Below are 12,076 nucleotides of genomic sequence, written 5' to 3' on the forward strand. Positions count from 1 at the left end.
TTCCACTACTTTTCTGTAAAAAGGCTACAAAGTTTCATGAAGAAATGCTGTGATCAAAAAAGCACTCACTTCAAGGGAAGATCTCTTTTGACTAATATCTCATTATAAAGCCCAGGATCAAATTGGTTCCCCCATAACCTTCTTCCCAGAGGTTTTTGAAGCCATCAGGAGATGTTTGCTTGTTCTTGCCAGTGGTGTTAAAACTAATGGGGCCGTCCTTCTCCTTTCCTTCTCTCGGAGAAAAACGCCAGACCTGCAAGGCCATTCTAATTCCCTAAAAACCAAGGACTTTGATGTGGCTGCTCTAGCTCATCCCTCATCTTCCTGAAGGTGGAAAAAAAAAATAATAAAAAAATTAAGGCTTAAAGAGCAAATGGCGAATGTATTTCACGAGTTTTGATGTAAGCAAGATTTGTTGACTGACTTGAGACAGTCCGTGGGGGACACACAGCGTCACTTCACACAGCCAGCCTCGGGACACCCGTGCGGGCTCCGTGACAGCCTCGGCCGAGTGTCCGTCACTTGAAGCGGGGCAGGGACCCGCGGGCACCGCAGCCTGTGCCCGAACCCGAGCCTGTGCGACTCCCCCGCGTCCCCCGAAGAGCCGCCGCCGGTGGAACCCGAGCAGGTACCGGCCAAGGGAGCCCGGCCCCGAGTGACCGCCCCGCCCGCGCCGCCATGTTCAACGGCCCCGCCGCCCGCGGCCAGGTGAGACCCGGCGGGGCCGCATCTCCCCGGGACGAGCGGCCCCGGCCCCATGGGGAGAGCCCAGGCCCCGACCCCTGGTTCTGATTCCGGCCCCGACCCCTGGTTCTGATTCCGGCCCCGACCCCGACCTCCGAGCCCCAGCCCCGACCTCGTATCCCCGGCGGAGGGGCGGGAGGAGGCAGCGCCGCAGGGAAGCGGGTCCGCGGGGTTGCGGGTCGTGGGTCTTAATTAGCGCCAAAGCGGTTTGCGCCCGAATTTTTGTAAAAGGGGAAGTCTCGATTTTTAATTTGTTTTATTTAATTTTCGTGTTGCGTGTAAAGGCTGCGCAGCTTCGCGCCTAGGAGCGCCGGTACTCTTGGTACACCTTATTAATGGTCTTCCCGCTCATTTATTATGCTAACTTGTGTTTTGAGAAAATATATAGCGGTGTTACCAACTCAGCTTTAAATATTCAATATATGGGATTCATTTGTCTGGGAGATACTAAAACCCTTCATCAGTGATGAAGTGCTTTTCCCGGTGTGTCCTGGCCACCATAAATCAGCGCTGGCTTTGGGCCCGTGATGGTGAGTTATATGTATTAGCAGTCTTGGGTCTAAGCCTGTGTGCCCTGCCAAAAATAGTGTATCCGTGTCATTTTTCAATGCAAATTAGTAGTAAGTGCAAATTCACTTTATTTTGCTTCACAGTTTTGACTCTGGAATAGAAAAACTTAAATAAACACAGCTTTTTCAACGCTGGGATATTGACCAGAAACTTGTATTCCTATACCTATGTAAATAGTCCGTTTAAGTCAAGGGACTAACCATGGCCATGAAGGGTTTTAGGTCTGTGTAAGTCTGTCCATCCTTGTCTCTCCTGGAATTAGAGCAGTGCTTAGTCTTAATTAGCTTAAGGAAGGATGAAGATCTGTTTGCGTTTGCTGTTTGTGAAATACTCTTTTGCTTGTAAGTTTCTAGGGACCAATTGTTGGAATTGCAGTACTATGTAAACACCAAATATTATTCACTTGCATGTGAAACATTCTAGTGTGAAATATACATAAGAAGCTGTTATAGAATGGAGGTGTTTTTGCAGAGTCCTAAGTGTCTTGTGTGAATGGATGTAATAGGGGGCATTTTGGACTGCTGCTACTTTATTTTCAATGTAGGAAACACTGTGAAACTAAAGATCAAAGTCACTGCACAAGTGAAGACATCACAAGGTAAATCCTGATAGGAATCTATTCTTCAAAGATAAATATCCTTCATTGTTGCTTAACTTTATAAATTACATTCTTGATTGTTTGTCATTGACTGACACTTTAAGCCTGTATTTCCACTTGGACAGAGGTACTAAAATACATGGTTCAGGGCAATAAAAGATAAGTTAGATCTGTGACTGAAAAATGAGAGAACTGCTAGTTTATGGCATTCTGTAAAGACGTCATAAAATATCTATTTATTTGACAACTATGCAAAAAATTGCGGACTTGCATTCTAAGTTGCTCTTGATTTTTCTCAAATAGTCCTTCTGGATTTTAAGTACTCTTGGTTTTTAGAATTTCTGGAGAGACTGAGAAGAGGAAAGATGAAAAGAGGAAAAATATTGCAACTACCAAATTTCCAGACCGTTTTCTCTTTTGTTTTTAAGCATAGGTTACTATAATTAAAGACAATACTACTTGATGCATAATGAAAGTAATATCTCAGTAATTAAATGACAAATACATCATTCACTTAATGTCTTTTGTAGCTACCACTCTTAATAGCAAAGGTAATTTCCAGTCTTCGTTTTTAGTATTTTAATGGAAATTGAGAAGTTATATGAGCAAAACTGTATTGCAGTGTCACTTGCAGTATTTTTGCCTTTGTGAAAAACAAACTGACATTTCACTGAAGTGTTTACAGTAATCAGCTTTGTAGTATGAATGAGTTGTCCAAACACAAATGCTTACAAACTTTGGGTCTGGTTTACCTTTCACTGAAGTTAGGAAGAGCCATCTGGTTATGAATTTGATAGCTACAACAGTCATCAATTTTCTGAGTCTGTGTAAAATCTGTTCTGCAAATTAGCAAATAACCTGGCTTGCCCATATGTGTATCAGTTTAAAACACAACTTCGTTGGTGAAAAATTTTAAGCCATATTGTAAGAGTGAACTTTATTTGACAATATGAAATTTGGAGATTTCTGGTGATGATATGATCTTTCAAGTCACTCAGAAACTCTTCATCATCCCACGGGTTTTGTATTTCTCTTTTCTACCATGTACTTCCTAGATATTATCTCTTCATATATATATATATATCTCTACCCTCTCCATATATATCTCTCTGTATTGTGATACAGTATGAAAGTCTTTAATTATTTGGTCATCTTTTCTGTCTTAAGCATAGCATTTGAATGAGAGCTTTTCAGTTCAGACATATGTTTCCTCTACTTGAACTTAAGGATTAATTAGTAGCACAAGCTTTTTGCATGACATAGGTGTGTGCCTTCATGGAGTTTTACCAGTGCATGTGTGTGTTCTTTCCGTGCTCAGAGCCAAGTGAGAGCTATTTCCACACAATGCAGCGTGGAGATAAATGAGTGATGTCAAGCCAAAGCTAATAAGCACTACTGAGAGGCAAAGCATGTTAGCACTGTGTTGAACCCAAGTTAATATATCAAGATGGCTTCCAGAGCTGTTTTCATCTTCCTTCAAAAAGCTGTGGGATTTGCCAGTACTGGACTTCCTCTTATGGAAGCCACTTGTACTGTATGAGAAAACAGTAAAGAAAACGAGGTATTAGTTTCTATGTCTCAAGTACAAATCTGTCTTCAGCAGTGTCTGCAAATGCTGTAGCTGTCCACTTGCTAAGTAGCTGTTCCCTCCTGAAAGATGGTGTGGTATTGAAGATGAAACTTGGCCTCTACATACTGCACCCTAAATGTTTGTTCCAAAATATAAAATATAATTAAACAGACTTTTCACCAGAATATTAGTATTAGTCCCTGAAAGAGGTGAGTTATTCTTTTCAGTCTCAAATAAAACTTTTTATGCAGTGACTCTTCAGGATTTTTCACACTTGTTTAGTCCTGATATTTTCCCCTCAGATGTTATAAGGCGTAACAGAAGTTCAGAGTGTGTGAGGGCCATGCTAGGTGCATGATGCCTGGCAAACATGGGACTGATTTTTAAAGCAAAAATAAGTGCAAGTGCTTTGCCCTAAGGAAAAAGCAGTGTATTCCTTTGCATCTCCTTCGCTTAAAATTAATTATAAATTAAAAATGGGCGATGGCAAAATCCTTAATCCCAGAATGACAAGTGCCCCACCATGTGAGTTAGTGATACACCTGTTGTAAATATGTCCCGAAGGAGGGCTTGGCTTCTACCTCTGTTTTAGTACAGGTCCTTCACATTTTGCTCTGGCAAAGGGAATTAAAACAGTAGGTCACTCTGAGATGAGCTTCATGGTGCCACTACTTCTCACTCAGACAGGAATCATGCAATTTTGAGTAGTTTTGGCTTGTTTAAGGGTTGTAGATAATAGCAAAGATTAGAAAAGTGACAGCTGCATACAGAAAAGTGAACAGTGATTTCAGAAATAATTGCTCTGTATATAAAGAGAATATATATAGAGAAGGAAGAAATAAAGCACTTGCTTTAGAAGTGCATTCTTTAAAAGGTGTTTCTAAAATATCTAGTTCATAGTTGAGTAGTTCAATATAACTGTTAATGTAGTAATATAAAAAACCAAACAAACAAATTATGCCAACTAAACAAGTGAAAAAATTGTATAGAAACTGGTCTAAAATGCAGAGTAATGAAATGGGTGAGTTAGATGTACAGTGACAGTATTGCTTTAATACAATCAAAATACTAATTATGGGGTTTGATGGGCCTGTTACAAATACTGTGGTTGCTAAATTTAATTTTCCTTAGAATCAAAAAGTTTAAGATAAAGTAATATTTCTGGCAGCAGAATGGGATAAATTTATAGTATCTGATTATTTTTCCATTTTTATTATTTACAGACAACTTTCAGACTTAATTGTTGCTGATTAAAATAGTTGTGGATAAACATCAATAGATTTCATCATGTTTTCATAAATGAATTATTTACTCTTTCAAATCGAACGCTGCTCTAATACCTTAAATGAGTACATTCTTTATGAACTCATATATATTGTCACTGAATTTCTAGTTCATTTGCAGGCATATATATTTTTATAAATTTTCTTTGAAGTTTGTCACTTTCTGATTGTGAGAGCTAAACTGTTCATTAGAGTAAAGCTATACTTATAGTCTCCTGGTCAGCATATTGTTTCTGTCTGTTAAGAAGCTGGTTTCAGTCTCAAAAAAATACCAGTAATTAAAAAAAAAATTAATTCTTGAGTCATCTGTGCCTGAACTGGAGCAATGAACAGGAAGAGAGTATATCAAATAAAAGTGAGGCACAGTCTTGTGAAAGGATTTTTCTGTGGGCTGAGGAGCACTTTCAGTTTTCAGTGAAGGTGTGTGTTGTCTCTTGTGACTGATTCTGTCTCTGGAGATTGACAACTCCCTTTTATGTTCAGGGTCTCTTCACTTTCTGTTGACTTCAGCTGAGCCTGCAGACACTCAGCACGATCAAAGGGGAACGTGGGAGGCTTCCAGTATCAGTCTCTTCACTTTTGACTGTTCTGATTCTCTAACTGCAGACATCTCTTAATTCACAGTCACTTTAACAGCCCTCAAATAACTGAAGTGCTTGGTTTGAGTCTTACACTAATAACCCTCGAAGAAGAATGTTGAGTGTGAAGGAAGATAACTTGTCTCAGAAGTCTCTGCCAAATATTTCTAGATGGAGAGGTCTCTATTGCAGCCATTCTATATACTTGATGAATAAAGAGAATATTTTCCGAGACAGTGTCAATATTAATATTATTTTGGTCTTAATTCTTTTGTGTTAGCCCTCTGATGCAGTTGATATACATTTATACTCAGAAAAATACTTCATAATAGTATTCATATCTTTTAAAATATGGCTGGAGTTTCATTTTAGGATTGTTTTCATGTCAAATCCTGTATTTGTTGTCCTAACATTGTTTGTTTGTTTGTTTTGCAGCATAGTTTCTAAGTGTCTTTACTGGTTGAGAAGCTAAAATTATTTTCTGCCTGTGAAACGTGGAAAAATGTTCAAAAATCATTATCAGGTAAAACAGAAATAATTTTATTTTTTACCCATTTTCATTTCACCTCTGAGAAAGCTCAATTAAAATAGCTTATTCTGGGAGGCAAAAAGTCCAGCTGCAGAAATGTTTTGGAGTGTTTCATTATTCAGTACTTATATAGGAATTTCATGAAATAGTGGGTAGCTGCTGATGCTGTCAGGTCTAGAATGGGCACCAACGTGGTTTTGCCAATGTCTTTACTCTTGTGGGCCAGAGAAGGCACAGCCTCTGCTTCCAGCTGGTCATGGAAGCAGTCCCAGCTCTTGAGGTATAGTCAGAAAAGGGGGTTGGTTTATTTTCTTGGTCCAGCACGAGGTTGTGACAACACTAGTCACACTTATCACTTGTAATCCTTATTATCCCTTTCTTCTGTTTCCTGGCCTTCCTTTTCACCACTTTGTCTCCCTTTCTCTGAACTAGTCCCATGCCAAGAGAACAACCCATCCCTGATTACTTTTTCCCTGCTGGTCCCAGATGTGCTACTTCTGTACCCAAAATGGGTACTTCTGATGCTGTTACCTAGACTTTCTCAGCTTTGCATGGTATTGCTGATGCCTGGGTGCTGTTGGCTTTGCAGTATTGTGCTCCCCAAAATGTGCCCCATACTCCCCTCCAGCTGATTGTGGCGTTTGGCAGTTTCTTCCCTAACTTCTCCATGCCCCCCCCCATGAGATCCAGCCATCCCCCACAGCACTAAGTGACTTTTGTCAGCTTCTCACATTAGTGTTTGTTTGACATTTTCTCATGTCATGTCTTTCCATGTCCTGTTCAGATTAACCTCAAATCAGGGCCTGCTCAAGGGCTGCATTATTAACAAAATGCATTTGCAAAGATGGAAGGATTGTTCAAGATTTGCTGCAAGCACATACAGCTTGGCAGTTAAGAATCTTTTTTGACTTTTCAAGAGCTTGATCCTGGTAGTCCTTACATAAATCAGATAACTTAGAAATTGATATTGTACTGTATTTTTAAAAAATTATCCATTATAAATTCAAAAATTATTTTAAGTGCAGTTTATGGAATGCCATTTTTAATCCCCTTAGAACTTAGTAAGTCCAGTCACTGGGATCTGCTGTGTGGCTGGAGATCTCAGGTGTGTGTGGGCAGAGGAAAATACCTAATTCATATACAATGCAGAGTTGATGTTCTCTAAAAAAATAATTTGAAGAGCATTTCTTTTGCTGGCAAGACTCCTTGCCCCTCTTGCTTATTCTGACTTGTGTACAATTGCTTGGGCAGCTGAGCATAAAGAGAATTAGGGAGTGCAGGCAAGTAGAAATGAGAAGGGAGCGGCAGAGTTGTAATGATTGATTAGGTCAACCAGGCTACTGAAAAATGCTTAGCAAACTGTAGGCTGAGCATATCAGATGTCACAAAAAAAATGTGACATCAAATGAGAAAAATATTGAAGCAAATAACTCCCTAAGCAGAGGTGATAAAGCCAACCTCCCCAAGAGCCTGTGGTTAGATTCCTTGATGTCTAATAGAGTCCATGCTCTGTGTCAGGGGTTTTCACCTGACAGGGGCATTTATAATTATCTTTTTCCAATATCAATTCTGTGGTGCCTCATGAAGGCTGCAGCATGAATACAGCCCTTACCTTTTTATGGTGATACTGATTGGAACAGGTCTACTACCAGGCCACTTAAGTTGGCCCAGAAAAGATAGTAAATTTTTGTTTGGTCAAATTAGGCTGGAATTTGATCACTAATAAAAAGTTACCAGGAAATGTCTTTGAAATACTCACCTATGTAGGCAGAGCCATTCACAAATGTAGACAAATGATGTAAACTTCATTTCCATAGGAAATCAGACAAAACACCCTATCTGAAACAGATTTTATTTTTTAGCAGTATTTTTTAAAACTCACTTTTCTTGGTGAGTTGTAAAAATAAATCATATCCAAATATAAATTGCTAATCTCCTGCATGGTTTTAGAATATTTACAATAATTTTGCTTTTTAGAGAATGACATTATAGATAAAATAATTCAAAATATTCCATTATATTCCTTCAACTTTATTTTTTGATCCTCTAATAAAGACAAGTATTGATTTCATGGATTGCTATATTATAGTAGTGTAGAAGCTGTTATTGATATTCTGCTGTCAGACTGATCAGTAATATGTACTGTGGTAACAGCATGATGTGGAGAGGGATTCTTATGTCCTCATCTTGACAATTGATAATTTAGTGCTGAACATTTGGTTGGATGATATATCCTTAAACCATTTTATTATAGGGTGGCCGGTTTGTTGAAATATTCAGTGCTCAAGGCAAAAACCCAGGAGCAAAATGGAAGATTTTTGGCAATCCATCAGCTATATGGAAAGTAAGTTTTTAAAGAAACTTATAAAACCTAGAGTATAAACCAGAAAAATGTGAATGAAGCTTAAAATTAGAAGGTAATGAGGGCTTTGACCTGACAGTGGAGTTGTCACTTGCAGTTCTGTCATTATGACAGACTAAATGACTACTTAAATTAGTTCTTTATGCCTGCTTACAGACTAGGTTGGTCACAGTGTAATTTTATAGTTTAAATATTTACTAAGTAATTTTGCTATTCTGATAACTCATGTTGAGTCGTGAGTCCTGTTGGTCAGTGTTATTTGTTCATAAAACATGCAAGTAAAGGCCATACTTACATGGATTATATTATTTCTATCAAATTTGAACTACTTTCATACTTGCAGTGCCATCTGCCATTTCTAATTTTTAAAAGAAATAGCTTTGCATGTTGGTAGCATGGTTGGTTGTCAAGAAGAGAATTCTCTCAGGATGCTTATGTTTGTTGTTCCTTTTCCTAGGAATATGACAAAGAACTAAAAGGCTTTGTTTTTGTACTTGAAGGAAGCAGTCAAGTCAACAAAATGCAGCTACCAAAGGAAACTAGACAAACTTGTAAGTGTCAAAGAATTAAATGTTTGTGATGTTTTTCTGATTATTACCTCAGTCTTATACTGGAATGTATAACTTACAGTATTCTCCCTTGGTTCAGGGGTAATTCAGCATTAGAAAACTGGGGGTTTTTCATTGACTTTGAGCAGGTCACTTACAAATAAGTAACAGGTATAGAAATGCCATATTAAAATAAATTCTGTAGGGAAGATCCTTATTGATACATGTTGTCCTGGTGCCACCAGATTCAGTTCTGTACCTGATCCTGCTACAGACCAATGTCTGATAAACAACTTCTGAGTCCATTCAGTGCTTACTAAAGTCAATAATTCTGCTGTCATTACAGAATGTGAAATAGGTTCCTGTCTCCTTTCTCATTTTACTTTTCAAATTATTTTTACTTTGTTGTATCAAACAAGCACACTGGCAGAAAGTTTCGAATTGTCATTCTTTAGAAGAAGAGCCAGTGTTGTGTTGAGTCTTGTTAAGTCAATGAAGAGCAGCCTGTACCCTCCCTGATGGAATAACTAAGAAAACAACATATGGTTCAATCCAGACAGTTTTGTAATGTTTTCCCTTGATAGGGAGCTACCTGAATTTTTTTGTTGGTTCCCTCAGTCAAGCTCATTTGCTGTTATTCTTAAAATCAGAAGGCTCCACTGAGCAGTGTTGTCACGATCTGATTACATTCTTACCCAAGGGTTTTTTGAAGTTGTTTAACAAGGTGTGCATTGTCACAAACAGGAGTGCGAGTTTCATATGACTATAAGATAATCTTGATAGGGAAATATTACTTCATTTTATAATTCTTATGGGATATTTGTTGTCTACATGCTCTTGATACACAAGAGTTGTAACTTTAAAAAAAAAAGTTCCTTTTGTTTTCATGAGAATTCCACCAAAGCCACAGATGGGACTTTTAAAACAACATTTTTATTGCAGTTTAAATTGGTTTTCTTCGGGTTTTTCTTGTATTCGTATGTTGTGTGAACCTTGGGAAATAGTGTTGCAGGAGCCACAAAATTGAAATGCTTTATAGTGAAACATGCATCTGCATGCACACAGCACATATATTTAATTTTTTTTTCTCTATTTCTAGTGGGACTGATCCAGCAATTTCTGACCCTTCAGATTTTTGTACCATTGGGAAAAGACTTTTCCACTGAGTTACTGTAAGTTGCACAAATTTTCCTTGAAGACTTAATGTAAAGGGAATGCCTGATTGCAGTCATTAATTTTAGTGACATATTTTGCATTAAAGCACAGTGACTTATCAAGTCAATAAGAAGTAATTAAGCTAATGAGATCATTATTTCTTGGATGTTTTAAATACTGACATTCCTTTGAAGACAGAACAAACTCTAAAAATCCTGAACGAAGACAGTGAAAAATCTGAAGAAATGAGACATAAATTTAGCAAACATATGAAAAATACTGGCTCATGAGGGCTTTCTGAAAATTTGTGAGAGATTTATAACTAGTTCAGGGTCCCTTGGTTCAGGGCAAAAAGAAATATATATTCCAATAACTGGGGGAGAAAATCATGACCAAACAAATGGTAAAAAACTAGAACAACAAGTGGAGTGCTCAGCTGGTATAAATATGTCCATATTGTAAAGAAAGAGAGGTACAGCTGAATTTTTATTAGTTCAATATGGAATGATTTAATAGAGTTTTAAACTTGGGCAATTGTCAGACTTTGGACAACATTTCTCTCCTACTGACACCATCCATTTTTATATAAGCAGCACAACTCACTCAGCTTTGTAGCCAGTAGAACACCCAGGAGTTGAATTAACAAAAGAAATCTTGGGCCTTAGAAGCCCTGCAAGAAAAGATGGGTTGGATAATATGTAAAGTCAAAGAAGGATTTTATTTTTGTTTGTCTTTCTGTAAGTTTGCAAGTAAAGTGACAAAACAAACAGGATATGTCCTGTAGTAAACAGAAACCAAGTGCATAGATTTGCTTCTCGTGGACATTCTCTAGGCAGAAGACAGAGATTTAATGACCTGGTACAAATCCCAATTTTCTCTTCTTATGTGCAGTGATTTCAGTGTCTGTGGGGATGAAGTAATCCCACTTACTACATTGCCATATACTTTTTACAAAAGAATTGATGTTTCATTTCTTCTGCTATAATAAAGTCATGCTTACCCTGATGATTCCATAAGTTCATAAATTCTTTAAGTTGCTCGTTATTTTGAATATGTATCTATCTTATATATATATATATAATATATATCTTAAAAGTACAATGTCAGTTGTTCCCCACTTAGTGCAACTATTTGAAAAAGTTAATAAAACGTCTTTAAAAATAGTTTTATCACTAAGTTTTGTTTTTGAAATCAACTGTAATTTATGGATGTACCTATAAAGTCCTTCAAGACTTGCAGAATAGGTAGTACACTATTTTATCCTAGCAGACTTATGATAATCCAGTAAATAGTTAAAACAAGTCCTTGCTTCATGTGACTGCCATTCAGTTCCTTTCTTTTCAGATGTTTTGGAAGAAATCTCTTGCTTGTTTGTGTACAGAATGTTGATTGTGTTGTTCCTGCCTAGAGTTTTATGTTCAAAGGTGGTTTGTTACATAACCTGGCTGCTTACTACTGCAGCTTTGGGCAGCTTCAGCTGAAAATTGAGTGTACTAAGCCATGAAATTTACTTTATGTAAAAAACACGCTGACAGGTTTTGTAGTAGCTGCATATGATGCTTTACATTACATATCTTGCTCTCATATCCTGCACAGAGATGGAAATGGTATTTAGTTTGAGCCTCATCCTTTTTTGCATTCTGTTCAGTGATTGATCTGGTCAGCAAACAAGAATTCCTTCAAGGCCATCCATCACTGCTGCCATCAGATGACATAAACCTTCTAACTTGCTGCTATCAACCAGTCATGCAAGATTCCTGTCACAAATACTGAACGTGCAAACTACTGTTTACATTAGCTGGCTTATCTTTTCTTTGGAAGAAATTTAAGGAGAATTTTAGATACTTTGTTAGGTGGCATGATTAGGTGAATATCACCACATTAACAATCAATGTATTGATCTGCCTAAAAAATGTGTGAAATAGATTGTGGATGAAGAATTTGGTGAAGCATAATAAAATCACAACTAAGGTAGAGAGCATGTAATTTATGCAGCCTCTTTGGAGCAAATAATAGCAAAGCTATTAGTAATGCTGAATATAGCTGTCTGCTCTAAATGCAGTAGCCAGTTGTTAAATCCTCGGTATTATGGATTTTTTTTTTACCTTTCTTAAAAAGCAAAGGTAACTCAATGTTTGA

The 12,076-nt window shown here is 37.6% G+C and overlaps 1 protein-coding gene across 11 annotated transcripts in view; it reads left to right on the forward strand.

The window, feature by feature from the left end:
• The first annotated feature begins 528 nt into the window (after positions 1-528).
• CFAP20DC (CFAP20 domain containing) overlaps positions 529-12,076 on the forward strand; it is a 72,111-nt gene continuing 60,563 nt past the window's right edge. For 4 of the 11 annotated variants that reach the window (XR_007904736.1, XM_051788844.1, XM_051788853.1 and 1 more), the window contains exons 1-6: positions 532-708; positions 1,668-1,912; positions 5,779-5,866; positions 8,127-8,216; positions 8,692-8,785; positions 9,882-9,954. Coding sequence is in view for 10 of the 11 variants with exons in the window: in XM_051788844.1 (XP_051644804.1) it covers positions 5,846-5,866; positions 8,127-8,216; positions 8,692-8,785; positions 9,882-9,954 (278 nt within the window). In the remaining variant the exon portion in view is untranslated. Of the gene's footprint in view, positions 709-742; positions 1,275-1,667; positions 1,913-2,349; positions 2,464-3,230; positions 3,474-3,498; positions 3,692-5,778; positions 5,867-8,126; positions 8,217-8,691; positions 8,786-9,881; positions 9,955-12,076 lie in introns of those variants that run through there. The other 7 variants (XM_051788847.1, XM_051788851.1, XM_051788846.1 and 4 more) reach the window with 7 other exon arrangements.

The sequence above is a fragment of the Manacus candei genome, unplaced genomic scaffold (genome assembly GCF_025592945.1).
Source record: "Manacus candei isolate 608988 ecotype Guabito, Panama unplaced genomic scaffold, ASM2559294v1 h1tg000025l, whole genome shotgun sequence".
Classification (NCBI taxonomy): domain Eukaryota; kingdom Metazoa; phylum Chordata; class Aves; order Passeriformes; family Pipridae; genus Manacus; species Manacus candei.